The following is a 21,750-nucleotide window of genomic DNA, read 5'->3' as shown; positions in this document are numbered from 1 at the left end:
TTCTTTATGGATTTCTTATCCTCCGGATCCTCCTCTTCTTTTTTGGCTGATGAAGACAGGAAAAACTGAATTAATATCAACACAGCAGCACATTTGTGTGTATATGTCAGCAATACAGAGACATCAGGTGCAGTGAAATGATGTGGTTTTGGTATCTTTTGTTTTTTTTTTCCCCCAAACATGACCAAAAAGAGGGAAAAATTAACTGGAATGTTTTTTTATTCATTGAGTGTTGACAGATACATTGAATTTGTTGATAAATTTACAAAATAGATATAGCAACTTTTTGAAATATAAACTAATCATTTAAGTCTTCCAGCTAAAAAAAATTCCCAATGATAGAAATTTGGTGTTTTTCTGTGTTTTATATATAAAAAAACAAATATTTATGTCAATAACAAGGAAATAAGGAATCTAATCTAGCCTGTTTGAAGTCTTTTAAGAAAAAAAAAACTGACTAGAAAAAACAAATTAAATTTGCATCATTTGTGTGCTGCATTAAATATAATTTGGTGCAAAGGGATTGTAATTTACGTGAGAGTGTAAATTATTTTGTGTCGTTGTGTCTGGAGCCTCTGTGGAGAAGACTGTGATAATACATCTGTTTTTGTAGATCAGGAATACCAGAATCAGGTACAGACTCTGAGGTTACACAGATTAGAGGAACAATTGTGTTGCTCGCCGTACTGATCCAGATTCCATTCCAGAGATTGGACCATGAACTCACCACAACGCATAATGAGACACGGTGCCAATCCATGAAGTTCAAAAGATTGCTTGGGCTAAGGGCTGAGCAATTTTATCGATTCTGCGATATCTATCGATATTTTGTTTCCCCAGAGAGTATCGATTTTTAAGCTGCGAGTATCGATACTTTAAGCCCCATTCAAATCCCTCGTGTCCCGCACTTTGCAGAAAGAGCAATTAGGTCTGCCAGCTGCTGGTGTCGCTGTAGAGCATTTCTAGTTAGCCAGACGCCGATGCCTTTCTCATCCGATTAGAAAGATTCAGGAGAATGGTGGCGAGTACAAATCCAGCACCTGCATGCTGAAACGCAGATGTGTGGGAGCATTTTGGGTTCAAAAACAAAAAGGAAAGCAACGATTGAGACAAAAGTATGGCGGTTTGTGAGCTGTGTCACACAAACGTTAAGTCCTCTGGAAATACCACCAACCTAATACCCACCTAAAATGTCATCACCCGGACAAGGAAATGCTAACAGACACCAAGCCAAAGAAGCTGCGGCGCGACCCGAAACAAACCATGCTGGACAGTGATGGTGTACATTGCCTACTTTATTTTTCAGGATTTGAGACCTTATTCGGTGGTGGAAAACACCAGCTTTAAGTGCATGGTGAACGTGATGGAGCCTGGCTATGCTATTGTCACCCGTGAATTGAATTATTGGCTGCTATGGTTCATCTTTAGTTAACCTGGTGGCTCGACTGGCTAGTGGCTACCTCCTATGTTCAGTAAAAATCAAAAAAGCTTCCAAAGAATGCAATTTGCTGCACTTTAACTCTCCATTGTTCACTTTACTTTTCAAAAGCTTGAAAGCTACAATTTGCACTCAGTTTCAATAAATGAAAATAATTTTCTCAACACATCTTTGATTCATTTTGTCCAGCTTTTGCAAGCTGCCAGTCAGAGCCATATATTGTGTAATTGATGCTTTCAGTTCAGTTAATTCAATCCAGGCCAATGGAACTCTCACAAGATGTCACCAAAATCACTTGGTCCCTTTAAAATCTTTCAGAAACGGATGTGAGTGTATTGAATTGGATCGTGAGCTGAATATCGCGATATATATCGTATCGTGAGCCTAATATCGTGTATCGTATCGTATCGTATCACAAGATTAGTGTATCGCTACAGCCCTATTTGGGATGTTTAAATTTAATTCAATTGTGTTTACCCTTTGCACTTTTAATAAGAACTGGTGTGTGTGTGGATTTTCGCAACCTACCATAAACATACTGCAAACAATGGCAATGATAATGATATTATGTAGTATTTGTATCAGTAGACGTGTTTGGAATCAGATTAACAAAAAAGAAAGAATAATTATGATTTTTTTTCAGTGTAATGCGGCAGGTACTTCTGTAGATGAATATTGCTTTTGCACCTGCTGAAATGTCTGTAGCTCTGTTTAATTATTACTCATTCATTAAATAAGGTTATACCACAAAACAAGGCAGCACGAATTAAATAGTTCAGGTTACTCAGGTTATGTTGGGGAAAAAAAGAACAATCTAGTCCAATTCACTCTCTAATGGAGAAATATCACATTTTTCAATACTTTTTTGTTTTGTAATTGCATGTCTCAAATAGAGGACTAAACAATAAATTAAATCATCTGCTGTATTTGCCAACCATAGCCGTTACACCAACTTTATAGCTTCCTGCTGTTTAAAATCAGACACGATTATTTTTCTCTGTATGTTTGCATATTTTTCCAAATAAATGAGGACACAATCCACCATGACGGGATGCCACGCTGGCGGAAGGGCATGGCTAAAGGGATTAAGAGGAATTGTTGTGATCACATCAGAGTACAGTGCTGGTGCTCCACTGGAGTGGCAGTTCTATAAATACAGCATCGCTCAGGCAAGTAAATCTAGTTAAAGGTAAATGTAGGGTCTGAGAGAGCTTCTAGTTCTATTGGTTGAGAGGAGATCTGGAGTACAAATCTGACAACAGGAAACAAATAAAAACACAAAACACCCCACAACCCTCTTGAGCCATGCTCGCAAAAAAAAAAAAAAAGAGAGAGTTCATGGTTGGTTTTAATTATTTAAGACACCCGATTAAGAGAACAAAATGTGCATCCCAGGAGTATCCTGGGTAATTGTCTTGGTGTTGTAATTATGGTGGGAGAGGGGAAGAGAGGAGAGGAGAGGAGAAGAGAGGAGAGGAGAGATATTCACAGGTACACCAACTGTTCTACTAGGACACTGTGTTCTTTCAAGGATTTTGTATTCTGGTTCCAAAGTGAAGGGGCGTACCATGAGCTCCACTTTACGTGTTGACATATGTACAGTTACAGCAGCACACGACAAAAATTATCACACTGACTGACTTACGTGGCTCCTCAGTTGTTACATTCTCCTCAAAGTCTTTCAATGAGTAAGAAAGGGTGAAAAAAGGACATGTAGACAAGGAAGGTGGGCACCGGAGAAAAGAGAAAATAAACAGATGATAAGAACATTTTATAGGAAACAAGAGTCACAGATATACAAGTGTGATGAGGGAAGCACAATGCATTTCTAACAGTAGTTAAAGACTGAACTGAGTAATCAACAGCAGCCAATAATGAAATGAGTTTCAGTTTATAAGCAAAGGCCCAGACGCATTGAAAGACATTTGAATTTGGGCCAAATGTCCAAAAAACAATACAAATCTAGAATTTGTTCTCTCAGACCAGTTCTAGGGCTGCAACACTTAACACAGGATCTTTCTGTGTGAGTCTGCATGTTCTCCCTGTTCCTGTGTGGGTTCTCTCTGGTACTCCAGCTTCCTCCCACAGTCCAAAGACATCAAGAGGGGACGAGGCTGATTGATACTCTAAATTGACTGTAGGTGTGACTGTGAGTGTGAATGGTTGTCTGTCTCTATGTGTTGGTCCTGTGATGGACTGGTGACCTGTCCAGGGTGAACCCCGCCTCTCACCTGAAGGCTGCTGGGATAGGCTCCACCCTCCCCCCCCACAACCCACCCCCACCCTTAACAGGATAAGCAGTAGAAAACGGATGGAGTGATGGATGGATTTTGCAATGGACATTTTTCAAAATTTCTTGACATTTGAAAGATTAACCACTTCATCACTTAATCATGAAAATGATGACAAAGCAAAGATGTTGTGTTTACAATATTCAAGTTTAATTCTTTAATTTTTGCTGGAATGTAATTTTGAATTTGAAGTCATTGGGTATTAGGACACAATATAAGGAGCCGACTCAAGAAAGCCTCTAGCTGACTGCATTAAGATGTTGTATTGATCCCCTCATCATAGCTTATAGCCTTCCAGAATCCCATTTATTATACCAAAACACACTGGCACACACACTCACACACACGCGCGCGGCAGTGCAATGACGGGAAGTCATATTGCAGACGTGCATATTCTCACCATGCTGCCTCAGGTGTTAAATCCACAAATTAGATTGCCATCTTCAATACAACCCCCCCCCCCCCACCTTCAATACAGCACTTCTTCGTGGGAGCTTGCTCGTTATACATCAGCCAATTAAAATGTCCCGCAGGGGGTCAGAGGTCACTGGTTAATCAATCAGAGTGAGATGCGACTGCTGTATCAGATGGTTCTATCATCAAGGTAAAGAGGAAGATAAGGACGCACTTGTGATTGCAGAGCAGCGAGGAGTCTGTATCGCATTACAGGTCGACAGGAGAAAGAAGGAGAAACACTGGACTCTGTCCGCGTGGAGAGATGATATACTTCAGGATCCAGTGGCCAGAAGATTTGGAAACACATTTGTGTGCAAACATGACGCAACGTTGTAGTTGCTATTGTTGCAAGAGACAGCTCAAGAAAATAAACATGACAGGTAGATATCGCTCTAATAAAAGAGGTGAGTATTTATGTGTGTGTGTGTGTATGTGTGTGTCTCCTTTCCCTTTCCTCAAAACCACTCATCAGATCTGCTTCAAACCTGGCAGGTGTATTGCAGGGCAACTAAGGGAGTGTACTTTAAGTTTGAAGTCACTCGAGTAAACATTTCTCAAATTTTGGCATTTCTGACTCTTCAACTTTCAAATGAAGGCTGGTTAAACTGACTGATGTGAAGTTTTTCAACATACCATCTTTGTGGTCGTTGATGCCCTTTTTTTCCCCACATACTGACGTCTGTGAACCCATGAATTTCCTATAGAAACATCAGTGAGTTCAGAAGGGTTTGCGAAACTCCTCCTTAGTTATTGTTATCTAGTATTTGCCCTTGTGTACACTGAAAAATACTGAACTTTTGCAGGAGAGTTTGGAGATTCAGTTGACAGCATAGTGGAAAAAAAAAAACCCACAGCCTTTTGCCACTTCTGCACCTCTCTCCTAACTGATCTACTGCATGTGGAGAGACCACACTCATCAACAGTCAAAATTAGCCTCCCACCCCAGACGAAGGAATAACCCATTCATTACACGAAGTTACCAACTATCCATGTGAATCACTACATTTGGAGTTTGCATGTGATCGTTCTGGCTCAATATGGGTGCACCTGCACTTAGAGTAATACCAAGTATTTCACCAATACAGCAACGGCAGCACCCTTCTGTTTCAAACCTCGATATACAGTAGTAGCTGCGCAACGTCTGTGCCGCTGCTGTTAAGCCAATGTTACAACAGGCTTCATTCATAGTGAGTGAGAAAATGGCTTTTAATAGTCATTCCTTATTTGCTACATTATGTTAGACCTACAACAATATACATAGAGGGGTGGACTGTGGGCTGGCTTACCCTAACAATGCTCACGGTTATCTGGTCTTCTGTGCAAATATTTTGATATCCCAACACAATCAATATGGAGTATTTGAACAAGCTGTTTTCAAGAAAGCTAAAAGCACCAGAAATTCTTCTATTAACAAACAGTTTGTCATCATTGTTTCATTCATTCATGTCAGCAACTAAATAAATAAATACCAGCAGTGAAAGCTCAGGTATTTACTTATTTATTTGCTGAGATGAATGAATGAAACAACAATGAAAAGCTGTTTGTTTGTTATTCGAAGCATTTCATTCATCTCAGCAGCTAAATAAGTAAATACCAGCAGTGAAAGCTCAGGTATTTCAAAGCCATCGTAACATATCACTAACCATTAGAGACGGTGCAGTGAAGGGGTTCCCCCGGGGTGATTCAGGGGGTCGCACCAGTGCTGTATACGCCCATGTATTATGGTTTTGGAAGGAAACAACAGTTGAGTATTAAACTTAATATTTATGAATGGAGTCTGGGGCAGGAAGTTTAGATGGTATGGATTATTTGCAGGGTTTCCACCAGTGTATTGCAAGCCCTGCGGCCAGCAGGCGTGAGCTGAACCAAGCATCAGGATTATTTAATACAAATGTAGTTTAAAACATTATTCAACCAAGGAGTCTTCATCAGGCTCCCGCTCTCTGTCTCTACACCGAGAGAGGAGTAGCTCAGGTTAAAGTACATCTCAAAATAGAATGTAGCAGATCTGTGGCCTCAAATGCAACTATGATCCATGGACCAGACCTGAGCAGTGATGACTGCTCTATTTCCTAACTTCACATTTCAAACTTCAGAAATTGTTTGAAGTACACTGTGAATCTAAGTGGCATCAGAAACTTTGCAGAAACTGATTCATACTGTGGTTACGGAGGTGAGCTAACATTTCTAACATTGATAGTGCTCCATCGTGGTCACGAAATTGTGGGGTGGTAACTGACTACAATTATATCAACAATAACATCAAAGTCTCATGTGCATAAGAAAGGAAAAGGGTCATTTAGCTTCTAAGAAACAAAATGGTTAGTTCAGGATCAAATGAGGAAGCAGAGACAGAATGTCATAAAACAGACATCACTCACAATAATTCTGCAGACTGATTTTGATCCAATCTCTGTCTGCAAGCTTCTCGATTGTCAAATGTTTTGTCAAGTGCCTTTAAACTCAAACACACACACACACACACACACACACACACACACACACACACAAGATTCCCAAACAGTAGCATTTCCTACAAGGTAGTATCAGTGAATTGTGCCGTCAAGCCACTAAAGGGAATGGTGGATGAAATAAAACTGCTGTGAAAGAGCATGACTGATGCTGTACATGACAGGCAGACCTCAGAGACAAACAAGTAACACCTCAAAACCAACCCACTAACACACACACACACACACACACACACACACACACACACACACACGTGCACACACACACGCGCACACACACACACACACGCACACACAGTCTCCTTGTCCCCTGCCTACTACACTTAAACCAGCACATCTTATCAGAATGAATTTCTAATAAGTGAAAATGCCTTTAAGCACCAATCTACCATCACAGTCTCTCTCTCTCTCCCTCTCTCTCTCTCTCTCTCTCTCTCTCACACACACACACACACACACACACACACACACACAATCCTAACACTTACATCAAATGCAGAATATACTTTTGATAAGTAATACTACGAGGTGTTATCAAAAGAGGTAGGGTACATCCACCATTTCATCCAATCTTAACTCTCTAACTTCCAAAGGAGAAATCCTACCCTCCCGTTGACTTTTATCTTGATGACGCTTCATTATTTATGGCATGATGTAGTAACACAATCATTTCCACCTGAGAGGGTGCAGATCCACAAGCACCGCAAAAGGAAAGTTGAGAGGGCAACAGTCTTAGCAGGGTAATTAAATCATTGTGTTGCTTCCAATAGCCAATCAAGGCAGCCATGCAGATAAAGTTTAAATTACTGCTATTACGGGAGTTTGTTGCAGGGACAATTCAGGGGTCTCAGAAACATCATGCATACAGGCGCTTGCCAATTTATAAAGTGCACATGCAGTGCTGTAGATAAAACTAATGTAGTGTTATAATGCAGCTCTGAAATAAATCCTCCCCTTCATGAGGATTATGATGTTCAGTTTTTATTAAATGTTTGTGAGAGGTGTTGATTTAAGCCGGTGTTGTACTTTCATTTCTGCAAGTACGTGAGGGTAACCTGACAGGCCAGATGGTTTGTTACACAGAACCATCTGGGAAGCCAGTTTGGAAAAGGGTAGACAATTTCAAGAGGTACTCGTGATTGGAGGAAGTTCCACCAATCAGATCAATAAACTGACATAGAAACTGAAGCCAGTTGAGGAATGAAAAGGTGTTTTACATTCGATGGTGCTCTTTGCTCTTCTTTCAAAGATAAATACTCCCCAGCTCTGATATAGCTGATGCTATAGCAGTATCAATGCTAATTTTTTCAGAATCTGCTGATGTTGTTTTGAACAAACGGTCTTGCTGCCGACACCGAAACCAAGTCAATAGCTGACTGCAGTTCCTCGCTGGGATGCCACACAACCATCAGAGCAGCAACAAGGTCATGGATTCTTGTGTGATCTTGAGAATCCAGCTACCTCACAAAGAAACGCAATGGTCCGCCTGACCTACATTCATATGGAAAAGGTGTAGGCGTATGGCCTGGGTGGACATCCAAACCCCGGACAGTTTGTTTTGATTATGCTGACTTATCCAACATGCTCTGTGCTGAACATCACTGTAAACCCCAAAGCATTCAGAGAAACAGTCTAAGGTTCTGCTGGCAGATCAAACATATTCAAAATCAGATTTGATCACAGTGGATCATTAGGCCTGGGTTTTCTGTCTCTGACTGTTCTGCCCGATTAATCATTTGATCTTCTGTCACCTTACATTGGCTTGAGTGCGTATGCAGGAGAAAGATGTTTACAGGAATGCTTCAAATACAACTAGAAGGTTAATCTTTAAATTGTATAACCTGGCCACAGCCGATGTAAAAAATGAATAAATAAATAAACGTTGTTTTCCACCATATTCAAAAGATATGCCAAAAGATTAAATGTGTTATTTCCTTTCCCCAAATTACAACCCTTCACCAAATGTGGTGACAATGCACCAGCTAGTTTTTGTATAATCCTGCTAACAGACAAATCAACAGAAGTGGGTTTATTACTTCCTTCAAGTTCTATAAAAGCATCAATCTACCAAGCAAAAGTGTGGAATACAGACTACACAAAGTACAAATCTATACGCCCCTATCAGAGTATGGTATACTATTATTCTCACGGCCATTTTTAAGTGGATTCAACTGGGCTGTGTTCACCACTTAGGGTCGGCAAAAAATTGGAAGACCCCTTAAATAACCACTGAAATAAATCAACAACCCTCCAGAACAGGTTCAAAAGAAATGGGACATCTTGATGAAAGGAGGCTTTATTGTACAGCTACTGTATTATACTGGTTTAGTTTTCTTTAAGTGTGCCAGTGACTGAATATAATAAGTGCACAGCCACACATAAACCTTTGCCTGAAGAAAAATCAAGTACAAGGAGGAACACGGTCTGCAGCTAGTGAACAAATCCTCCATTCTGACACATCTGTCAACTTTAGAGTCAACAGACAGGGGATGAACAGTCAAACCAACTGCTCACTCTGACTGTTGACTCACTACGTGGTTCTGAACCAACAACGCCTTGAACTGCACTCAGCCTGACAGAAACCCCAAGACACATTTGGTAGCGACTTGCACTGTTGCTCACCTCCCTTCACCCCCCCCCCTTTTTTTTCCTGCCGTATTAATCCACACTCCACCATCCTGACTAATACTGAAATGACCACTTGAATGGTCTGTTTGCACATTGACGATTCTCCCATCCAGAGATGCGGGTGTACAGGTACCAGTGAGCGCTAGACAAAGGGGGGGATCACAGTAATGAAGTGAGGAGCTGTGTTTTGATGGAGCTAATCAAAGTGAACCAGCCAGGGCCACCTCTCCTTGTGATCCAGACTGGATGACCCAGGGCCATAATTAGTCTGAGACTTTCATTCTGATAGCAGCAAATTAACAGACTTCATTAGGCTTCTCTCTCTTTTCCTCCTCTCCTCTACCCCTGCAATACAAAGATCGTTTCTAAGCAAGGTCTGAAACTAACACCCATTAAGCACCAAATGCCAGTAGATTTTCCATTTGACGTGTAAATTTTAATCTGCTGACTGCCGAGTAAATGTTTGCACAAGTAGAGAGCTCAGGCTCCAAAACTGTAGCAGGCACACCTGCTCCGTAACTTATTCTCATCCTGCGTCACTAGAACTCTTTTATCCTGCAAGACATATCCCGCCATCTACACTTGAGAGCATCAATACTTTGTTAGGTTTGAGAACAAGGGACTTTGTGATTTAGTTATGTATACTTTTTAATCTGTGTAGCCTTCTTCACTCAGCCTCCTCATTATTAGAAATACAAAACAATTTAAGTTTTTTTTGCAAGCTGCATTTGGCTGGATTCAGACTCTGTTTCTCAGACTAAAACTGTCCCTGCAGGAGCATCAATATGTAAACATACAGCTTTTAAGATAGAAATTGGCATAACATATACTTGGAATCATATAAGAGGATGAAGTAAGTAAAAGCTGCAGAGGAGTTGAGAGAGACTAGGGCCAGAAACTATTCACTCAGAAATCACAATTACTACATTATATTGATTAGCTTTGGAACTGTACACTTTGAATGCTATGAAGGCAGAGCAGAATCAAGCACTTCACAAATGGAAACATCTCAGTATGGTTTGGATCTGTTTTATCTTTGACGTCAACAAATGGCAAATGTTACATCCCAAGGATTGCTCATGCTCTGAGTGACACCACGTCCACTCAAGATCATATCCTGCAGACCGATGCATCAGAAACAGCTGAAGTTTCTTTACAGATTTAAATGATCTCATTTTGCTACAATTTAGACTCCTAATAAAATGTAACCACCACTGTAATGGCTCCTTCTTTCCCTCTCTGGATTTAGTAAATCAATCAGGATGCCTTCTTGCAACTGGATTCAACTTTTCTTTGACATTATGCATGCACGGTTATAACTCTCTCCCCTCACATGATACTTCATTCAAAAAACATTTACTAATAGGAAATTTTATAAAAATAGCAGCATATAAAGGAGAAATAATACTCAACAGAGAAAGAAAGTAAATATCATGTTGTATCATGACAGTGGTGAGTCATTTTTAACCCTATCATTGACAGTTTTACCATAGCAATGGGTCTGATCATTCACTGTGTATCGAGTCCATGGGTGAGACACACACATTCAGTTTTTAGACAATGTGTTGTTTTGTTTTGCCACTGGTTATTCAATTAATTACTGGATTTGCATAGAGGATGCACTTCCACAGTTTAGAGCACATCTATTCAAGGTACTGAATTTGTGATAGCAATTAATATTGTGATTGCATTCATTTAAAATAAGTATTTAAACTTTCATTGATATAACTCATACATTAATAGATCAGTAGTTGATTAGGAACCTCTGTTAATCAGTCTGTGTCCTGCCCTGTAGGGGGAATTAGAGCAGTGGCTCTATTCTCAGTGGAGTAGTGCCCTCTAAAGGCCTTCTGAAGACCTGCCAATGGTCACTGGATGTGTATGCGTGTGTTCTCTGATTAGTACTTTCTGACTCCACAGTCATATCAGGTATGAGGCATTATTATCTCCATTCAATTTCACTATATGACAGGACCAGTCTGATGTGAACAGTTGTTAAGCCACCCTCACATTTCCCAAGTCATTCAAAGGATTGATGACAACCTAAATCATCCATCTCTAAAGTCATTTGCAATATTTCCACTTCTCTCTCTCTCTCTCTCTCTCCCTCTCTCTCTCTCTTTCTCTCTCTGCTGTTGCAAACATGTTGCTCTCAGCCCTTCACCACCACCACTCCCACTCCCACCCAGCCATCATGTACAACCTACATGCTTGGATGAAAAATCAAAGCAGGAAAAAGTCGCAAAAGCAAATATGTTTTTAACGAGCAAGCCCATTACTTTGGTGATATGAGAACATAAAAACACAAATTGGGAATAAATTGAGGTGCTGATGCTTGAGAAACGGAAGCAGAAACGGTGAGGGGGAAACAATGAAGCAGAAGGGGGGGGGCAGAGAAGACTTAACACACATACACACACAAGCGATAGGAAGAAAACACACTATGAGGAGGAGGAAGACATGCTTTTTGGTATATTTAAAAGTATGCAGTAGAAACAAAGCGAGGTGGACACTCTTGATTAGACGATCTGATTTAGATTAGTCAATGACAGAGCACGCGCACTGGAGCCTTATGCAGCCTGAAGAGACTACTTCTGATGAGCTCTCTTCAAAAAAATGTGGATGAAGATATCTAAACATATGCCCCTTCAGATTTCCCAAATGTTATCAGACCAAATGAATCCCATTACGGTCGTGAAACGGGTCATTTCACCAGGGTTGTGTGATGCTCAAAACAATTTATCAACTGTTTATCGGCCATCAAAGCACTTTCACTGGATGTAAAATTAGCACACACCGCCGAGAGAATGATGAAGCATCAAATATTCGAATCCTTTTACAGGAAGAGAAAACATGGGGATTGTGGCCAAAAATTATTCGAATACTGATTTCTTTTTAACACATTTAGCATTTATCAAAAGATAAATGACTAATACAAAGGGGCTGTCAATAATTGACTAATTTACAACACCGCCGACAATTCTAGTGACTTTCTGGACAAAGCTTAGCGATTACAGCCATTGTCTGTTTATGGGGATCGTGTCAGAATGTTGAGATCTAAAAATCCTAGCAGCAGCTTAGAAGTGACTGCTGGCAGTTGACTTGTGGTGTTAACGGTCTGTGTGTCAGTCCACATTTCTTACTTGTCCCACTGTCTTACAACAGAAACAGAAAATTATGCAGTGGGAAACAGATCTATTAAAAATCCGGTCATATTAAATGACAGTATAAGCGAGAGCACAGAGAATAGAAGGGAAGCAAGACATTACCTTGTCTGTTTTTGACTCACATTGCTGTTGGCTTCAAATCAAAATGTCACTGCAGTGTTAATTGTTTTAGTTTTCTTAAAGACTGTTTCCCATGTCTCGTCTCATTGTCACCACCCCGTCCTACACACACGTTGTTTTAATTAAAGTTAGCAAATAAACGTGTGTGCAGCCATCTTGGCTCTTCCTCAGTAAACTGTGTAAAGCCTGTCAAAACAGACACCAGTGACCTCTTTAGTCTGTTTAGATATGATATGAATCACATTTTCGTGTTGCTAATTTGTAATTCAGCATGATTTGGATTCAGTGTCCATCCAGGACACATGAACAGTCTAGGTTAATGCATGGTGATGGTGATGGCATAACCTGGTTCAATGAAAGACCAGAGCGGCCAGTTTTTACACACATTAACTATTTTTTTGAAGACAGAACGTGGAAATTGGAAATTATAAAACAGAACAGAAAAAAGAAGCTGTGTATACTTGGTGAACAGATGCCAGCAACGATGAAATGAGTACGAATTTCACAGGCTCTCTCATCATGGCACAAAATTTCTGCAGCCACGTAAAATCATCTCAGAGCTAATGGTGTTCTTTGACGTCTAACAGCAACAGTACTGAGAGAGAAGAGAAAAGGAGGGAGAAAGAGAGGGGTGGAGGGTGAGACACCCGCGGGAGAAGAAGTCTATTTGACGTGGACAGATACTGTGTACTGATGGAGGGCGATTTTAACTAGACAGTGTGTATGAATAACATCCTGCCACTCCACTCTGATAGTTGCCGAGTCTCAAAACATATTACATTTTAACAAGGGCACTCAGAGTGTGCAGACTTTCGACAAGGTCCATGTAAAGAAGCAAACTTTTTTTTGGCAACATTAAATGATATTGCCCAACAAAAATAATGGTTTCTTCTTTCCCTCCAATAAGTTTCATGTCCAACGGCGGAGTAGTTTTGAATCCTGTAGACAGTGCAGACAATTCAGTCTCCGAGCCTCCATGAACACAACTAGACTGCACTTACTTGATGGTAAAAGACGTATATTTTTACCAAATGATAACTTCGATTATTTACATATTGAGCACAAGACGACTGAAACTATAAATCCTTATATAACAAACATCTTTAAATTTCAATAAATATTAAATAATTACTGTATTGTATTATTGTAAAAAAGACCACCTACTATGCTGTTTTGTTAATCCTCTCATCCCCACACCCCCAAGTTCTGAATCTCTTAATTCCTCTATGATGGTGTCCACCATCCTCCTGTGCTCCTTTTGTCTCATCGTAATTCAAAAAGCCTACGAAATGCTTTGCATAGCAGAGTACAAAAGCTAGTGCAGTTCTCAGAAATACATCCACCTTAGATGTATTAACCACGTTCATGTTCTGAGATCAAGCAAAGTAGTGTAGAAGTACTCGGAGTTATTGCGGTGAGAACTGTACAAGGAGCATGGGTTTGAATGATGGTGTACACTTTATGACATCAGTTTGAGAAGTCATGACAACACGTCAGTTGTCAGCTGTTTTCATGGGCACTCCTTACCCACTCAGCCATGCAGTTAAACCCCTCCCACACACATCCATATTTTTTCTTCAAGTCCCTTTTCAAATTTCCCTGTGAAACTGACAAAAGCCACACAATTATGCTTTCTTCCCTAGCAATTATAATAATATGGAAATAGACTGTCTAATTATCTCTTACAGCATGGCAGCGATAGGAAGGGAGCTCGTCTTTCCTTGACTTTCCCTTTAATGGGCTACATTGATCTGGAGAGCCTGGCATCCACTGAGAACACATCCTAAATGCTCAGACAGGAAACATATGAAAAAATAAAATAAAATAAAGAATGTCCCCCAGCCAATTCACTCTCTCACTCTTCAACCAATTTACTCAATTTGAAAAATATACCTCACTCATTTTAAGGAGACTCAACCAACTCTAGAATGAAGCCTGTACACTTTCACAAGTCTCTGACAGAACAAGCGAGTGACATCTGACTACTGAAGAATGAAATACTGTCACGAGATGCAGTATTTTCCTATGCAATCTCCTGCTTGGTTTCACATATAATCCCACAGATTTATGTGCAGTTTATATCTGTTTTCACATTTCTATTGACACGACTACTTGAACACTGACTATAGTTTTTGTTTTTTAATGGCAGTTGTTTCCTGTTGTATTTTGTACTTAACTTGCCTCTTCTCTCATTCTAAACAGCTTGTACTTCTCCCACCCTAATGTGCTATACATGCGTCCGTTTATCCTGCCTTCCTTGTGTACCTTTCTTCATGCCTCCTCTGTTCTGTGTCAGTTAAATCTTACTATCTTTGTGTCTGGTGGTGCCAGTTTTCCGTTTTCTCCGATTGTCTGAGAATATGTTTGTTTCTTCCAGGTGTCCTGTATGCTATATTTGCATTAATCTGGCAATAACTGAAAAAATAAATACACTAATCCGAAAAAGTTAGTCTGTTTTACTGTCAGAATAAGACACCTAGGTATGGGGTTGGGGCTACTTTTTCTTTATGCATATATGCTAAGCATTGTGAGCCTGTTCTGTAGGTCTTTGATTGTCTTTCAATTTAGGGCCAGTGTTAGATGAGGACGACACCTATTTACTTGCTGGTATGTGAAAAGTCTGACTGCAACCAGCTACAAAGGGGTCATTCCACCACCTCCCATTCCAGATGCAGACATTCTTTGGGGAATAAATGGATTCTTCCCTCTTTTTTGTATACTGGGAAACCGGCACCAGTCCAATTAAACGGCCTAATCGAGCAAACACACTCTTTATAAAATGTCATGGATATACTGCTTATAAAGGAGCTTCCAAATGAGTCAACTGATGACTCATTTAATTCATAGATGACAATAAAAATAAGAATGTTTGGCTAAAAAAAAAAAAAGGGCCATCAACTTGAATCTTTTATGACTGTTTTTGCTCTTTTTTTTTAATACATTCTCCAGGTCACATCCGTCCTGCAGTGTTGCAACTTAGGAGCAGAGAAAGGTTATTAGGACATACCTGTATCTTAGGGAGAAATGGCAGAGAGATTTTGTGATCTTTGAAAGTTTCATCTAATTGGATGTTATTTATTGGTGGGAAAGGAGCCAGAGAAAAGGGAAGCTTTCGTCATGCTGTTATTCATTTTCACAGCACTCCAGTCAACAACAAAGCTCTTTCTGCCTTCTCTTCATGGAGATGGAGAGAGATGAAAATTAAGATGATGGATTCATTTTACTCTATGTGACAATGACTAGATGGTAAAATATATCCATGTAGTAACATGTACGTAGGTGTGCCAAGTGGCTTCAAGCGTACATGTGAGGAGGTGGCTTATATTTATCTTGATTCAAATGTCTTATTATTTTCAAGCTATAGTCCTCACTTTTTACCAGGTGTGCCAATGAGATATACAGTACATGAAATGTGGGAACAACCATGTTACCACAAAAATGACTGCTGTTAGCTGAAGGCTTGTAGCACTTTATAACACAAATTTGATTACCACCAAGTTAGCTTGAGCTATAACTAAAAGTTATTATGTCCCCATGGAGTTTTGCACAATAACTTGCCGAGAAGGGTGTTACTGGATGTTCCTGTGTACATGGTGCATTCTTGTCTCCTCCACCTATTACAAATCCATATAAGCGCAGCTGTGTGCAAGTCACATGCGAGAAGGGCCATGAGATGATTCCCTCGCTCAGATCTGCACCAGATTCTACGCTCCATTGGCACATGATGGCCAGTGAGAGCAAAGTGCATGTAACAGTGCAGTGTGTGTACATAAGAGTTAGGCAGTGGTGGCACTTCAGTTAGCAGCTTAACTAGTTTAACAGTAACCGTCACTAGGAGTGGGGGAAGAGTTACAGTTTTCTGAAACAAGTGTCAAGTTGTGTTGTAGCACTAAGTTGTTCAAGACTCAGATAACCATCATTTCACAACCTGCCACCTTGTGGTAGTCTAACCCTGATGGTTACCACATGATTACTCATAATCAAGTCCTCAGTGGAGAGTATGAATGAGATGTTCACTTCTGCAACCAACTGTTACACTGTATTAAGGTCTGGGTCTGTATGGAGTAGTGTCTGGGTCCAGTCCTGGACCACAGCCTGTCAATTAGTGACCTAGCTTCTTCTTCTCATCGCTTAAGCAATTCCATTTATCTATTACATGATCCTTTTTTACCTTTTACAAAGAAATGCTTGCAATTATCAATATCAAAAGCTTGAAATAGAAAAGCAAGGAGATTAGGATAGATGAGGCACTCCAAAGGTTGGTTGCTACTTTCGTCCTTTAACATTGAACTAAAAGCTGCTAGTAGAAACGCTTAATTACAAAAGGCCAGATGAGAGAGAACACGATACCAGCAACTGTTTTTACATACCGCTCAATTCCCTCCAGTCAGTTTTCCTCAAATATTCTGATTTTCATCCCCTCTTCTCTCCAACATTAACAGGAGTGCCTTGCAAGGCATGTTTTATCTCCATCTATTGACACTGATGATCTCAAAGAGCTTCTCCAGAGGATATCCATGGAATCACAGGAACTGCTGAAAGTTCTCAGAGCTGTCAGTAGTCTCTATGGGGTCCACTCAGTGCGTTTGTTTGTTTGTTTCTCCCCTTCTTCTTCCTATTTAATACCACTGAGAGGAGCGGCTGAGTATGTAAAAGTGGTAAATTGAATTTATTTCAAAGGAAAAGCAAAGTTCTGTGGTGTCAGAAACGGCTCATCGTGGTGACAAAACACCAGAATGTCAAGAGTTGTTAAAAGGGTTGGGGACTGAGACGCAAAATGTTATGTCACAACTGATCTGTCATTCAGGCGAGTATGGTTCAACTATTCTTAATATGCACTGATGGTCTCACTTCTTTATTCTTTTTTAACCGAATGCCCCTATTTACAGCAACCTAACCAGTCATATCAAGCCTACATATTTACACCCATTTTGGATCACACGTTTGTGGGGTTGCTCGATGCGGGTAAATCTGCAGTAATGGAAACCTTTTTATTGTCAACATACAAGTTCTGTTTTTGTCCCTTTGTGTATTACACCGTGGCACATCTCTGTTCCTGAGTGCTGGTGCTTCTTTCAGTGTCAGAGCCTCCAGTGTGACACTTAAGTCCATAAATTGGTGTTTTTAAATATGTGGGGGGCTGCACTAAGAGTGAACAGCTCAATCAGCGTCTGCATGTGCTGTGACATTGCTTTTTTTAAATAGATTTTCACATTTTCATTCTCGTGCAAAACAGTGAAGGAGATGAAATTATTTTCCAGTTGACATTCATGATGACATTTTTTTTCATTTAAAAGTGTAAAATAAAAAAAGGTTTAGTTCAATTGGGTGTCTCATTTGTTCTTACTAAATAGCTGTAATTTGTCATGCGCAAAAAATACAATACAATTACAAAATCTGGACACAGAGCTAACTAAGCAGGAAAAGGCGAATAAAAGCACAACTGACCTTTGGTTTCTGATGCAGAGCAAATCAGCGATGAAGATCATGAAGCCAAGCGGAAGTTGTAAAGACAAGATTTCAGAAAAGCAAGAGGAAACAAAGGTAAGAAATACAGAGACAAAGCAAACAAGAAAAACAAGTAGAGATATTGAGCGATGTTTGACGTAAGCAGGATTTCATACATTTTAGTGACAGCAAAAAACAGCGGAGAGGATTATCCTGAATACAGAGCAATCGTACACTACACAGGGAGTATTACTAGATGTAGGAACTAAAAAGGTCTGTATGTTAGGAACAATATCAATTCAATCCAGGTCTTCACTTGACAAACCGAGGAATGGAGCAGACTCCCATCATCATTGAAGCCCAGAAGATAATTACGTTCTCAGCTAATTGAGATTTTCTGATACATATTCACAGAAACATATTGCATGTAATTCAACAGTCCGTCTGTTTCATCAACCACAAGATGGCAATGTTTTATGAAACCCACGGACCTTCATTTAAGGGCTTCACCATAAAAAGAACACACTGGATCAGCCGCTCCTCAGTTAACTCAGTGCACTGATCCGATGACCATTTATGGCAGTGGTGCTGCATCTTATGTCAATCTCTCTTTTCTTTAATGTTTCCTGATGAGGGACTCAACCCTTACAGGTCCTACTCTCAGCATATCAGACTCCCAGAGGCTGCGATTAAAGCAATCAGATGTCAAAGGAACAGATGGAAGCCCAGTTCAGAGGTAGAAAACGTAGCATAAGCAGCTATGCTTCATTCATAACCTGTGATTATTAATCACAATGAGAGGGCCTCACTCATGGATCTAGTGATTAATTTTTCACGAACCTCTGATACATGTGGTTTTCATATGAAGGACATAACTCGAAGGTTATAACAGAATGGCAGTTTTTACATCTATATTGAGAACTTGACCGGTTACAGTGTTTGGATGTTATATTGCTGTGTTGGCTGGAAAATGCCGCAAACAATGAACCGTAAATAATACAAACAACTAATTATGGCAAATGATTCAAATCACGTTGTCTATGTTCAGGGGTAAATTGTTCCTCTGACAATGAGATTTACTCTGTGTGAAATAAACTAATATGACCTTTCCACTGTATACTCTGGAAACATGATAACATCTGAAGACGCAGTAGAAGGAATTAGGTCTGCGTGCCTGGAGTTGCAATGGAAGCGGGTGACCAGGTCCTCACAGGGAGGACACAGGGACAGAAGCAGGCTAAGGTCAAAAGTGAATAAATACGTGATGGTAGGTATGACTTATCAAATCTAGATTAGGGACTGGCATATAAAAAATGTTATTCAGTATTCACGCAACCATTCTATGAAATTTTCCCTCCATCATCCCATCTCTACATAATGTATAGGGTTACTTTTGTTTGTGCGTGTGTGTGTCCGCTTTCGTAGCATAGATGCCAGCGACAGTGTTTCTGTTGGTTTTTTTTCTTTTGTTTTGTGTTTTTTTTTTTAAATGCAGTCGGTTTGTGATACACAGAAGAGCGCTGCCTAAACACAGATGGGCTGCATTTGTGGCTGAGATGACCTAACATTTACAAGTTTTTATTCCCCCATGTTTTATTGTTGATAGTGGAGCTTAGACAGGTCTGAGATTGGAAGCTGGGACAAGACAGCAACTTGTGCAATAAGTGAAATGTTAAAATCTAAAAAAAACAGATGCGTGTCAAGCAACTGACTCATTTTTCAGACCTCGTCTTTCTCAGAGTGGTGGTGTGTGGTGGCTGTAAGTACTTTAGTAGGGGCGTCTGACTTGTTGACTTTGTTCACCTCTGATCTTGCATATCTGGCCATGCGACTATTACACATGATCACCTGCCAATGACGATGCTGAAAGACAGTATACAGTGCAGTCCTGAATGTCCTCACGATAGCTGCGCAAGTGTACACTTCAGAGTGAACTCTCCTGTGATAGGGATGTGAGGATGAGCTCCAGCCTCATCTAAATCCACATGCATAAATCATCCACCCACCACTCATCCAAAGGAAATATTTCCTATGTATTGACTTCAATACATTATGCTGAGCAGTGCAGGAGTCTGCTCAGCACAGGAACACATGTGTGCATAGTAATACTGACATCAAACCTGCAACATCATTTGCTATAGTTTTCATGTGTATATCTACTGGATACGACAAAAAAATAAAACATATCCGCTACTTAACAAGAACATCAGGTCCATTTTCCAAGTGTGTTCTGTCTCTGTCTCTCTCTAAGCAGGGGGTGTAAAAAAACAAAACAAAACAAAACAAAACAAAAAACGACCACTTTAAGGCAATTTAAATCAAAGTGAAAATACATATCAATGACGGCCATTACCAAAGGCTAGAGGGATAGGACTGGCTGTGATAGTGGTTCTGGGAGGACATGATCGGTGTGGAAGCAGTGAGGTGAGGTGGGCACATGCAGGCTGTAGTCCAGGTGTCATTGTGTCTGATGAGAAATGAAGCTGTCAGTGCATGGCAGCATATTATATCAGCTCTGCTCTCTGCTACGTTTACATTTTAGAGAATACATTACATATTTGCCTAATTAATGAGGTATTATTCCACCAGGCGCCACCCGCCTGCTATTAGACCTGCTCAAACCATGGCACATATTCATCTAGAGGAAATGATTTGTCTTCATTACGTTATTATTAGCCCCTTTTACCATGTCTCACCCTGCACATTTAACAGATTATTTAATGTCTCGGAAGAATATAGAATAATGGCCAAAATGTTAAGACTCTGTTGTTAAAGAGTAAGCCTGCATCAGTGTGCATTCATCATTCATACCACTAATCCTGCTGAGGGTCATGAGGGGCTAGAGTTTATTCAGCTGTCATCAGGACAGAACCACTCACACACACCTAACCCTACCTGACATCTACAGGCAAATTAAAGTCTCCAGTTAACCTCACATGTTAAATTTTGATGGGTTTTTTTTGTTTGATTTTCTTAGTGTACGGAGGGAAGCCAGATCCCCAGCTGGCCATCAAGGATCAGTGTCTCATTTATGAATTTCTTAGCCAAATAAGTCCCACTTTGGTCAGGTTGGTCTGTTTGTTTGTCAGCAGGAGGGCACAAAAGCTATGGGGCTAATTTTCACCAAACTTTGGCGGAAGGGATCAGAGTTGACCAAGGAAGAATTCTTTAAATATTGGGTCTGATTAAACATGGCGCCACCTGATGGCAACAGGAACTGGATGTTACCAAAGACCACTGATGGATTTTTTTTTTTTCTCCCAAGATTCACACGTCTGACAAGAGTCCCAGCCTGAGGCCAGCTACGTGCCTGATGTAACAAACTTCATTTGATTTACATCAAATATTCACATGATGTAAAGCCACAGAATGTAATGGTTCTGTGTCCTCTAGCGCCACATAGTGGACACATTAAGTGATATTGGCACCACAGTGAATACATTAACTTGTTCCTTCAAGCATATCCAAATATTATCAGGTTTGACCTCCCTCTCGCTCTATAGAAGAGCAACTCACTGCCACGTGCGTGAGGGGTTGGGAGGCATCGATCATCGCTGCCTGCAGGTTTAATCTTGGGGGAGGGATGTGTTCTATGGTTTGATACTTAAACAGTACTGGTAACAGTAATCATAAATGGCATTTATTCAGATTCAGATTCAGATGACATTACTCGCCCTAAAAAAAGGCAATTCGGTTTCTCAGTTTACAATTTTTTCTTCTTCTTTATGTCA

General features: G+C 40.2%; 1 protein-coding gene across 4 annotated transcripts in view; it reads right to left on the bottom strand.

Annotated features, from left to right (window-relative positions):
* The window catches only part of LOC147269196 (protein diaphanous homolog 3-like), a 172,904-nt gene that overhangs the window by 110,712 nt on the left and 40,442 nt on the right, over positions 1-21,750 (bottom strand). For 3 of the 4 annotated variants that reach the window (XM_086180823.1, XM_086180839.1, XM_086180848.1), the window contains exons 17-18: positions 3,084-3,116; positions 1-46 (exon numbers count right to left, since the gene is read on the bottom strand). The exon at positions 1-46 is cut by the window's left edge and continues 50 nt beyond it. In XM_086180823.1, the coding sequence (XP_086036949.1) occupies positions 1-46; positions 3,084-3,116 (79 nt within the window). The remainder of the gene's footprint in view (positions 47-3,083; positions 3,117-21,750) is intronic. The other variant, XM_086180831.1, reaches the window with a different exon arrangement.

Source organism: Aulostomus chinensis, chromosome 2, assembly GCF_037954235.1.
Source record: "Aulostomus chinensis isolate RoL2024-O1b breed Wild chromosome 2, RoL_Achi_v1.0, whole genome shotgun sequence".
NCBI classification, from domain to species: domain Eukaryota; kingdom Metazoa; phylum Chordata; class Actinopteri; order Syngnathiformes; family Aulostomidae; genus Aulostomus; species Aulostomus chinensis.
This window is presented reverse-complemented; position numbering and strand designations above follow the sequence as displayed.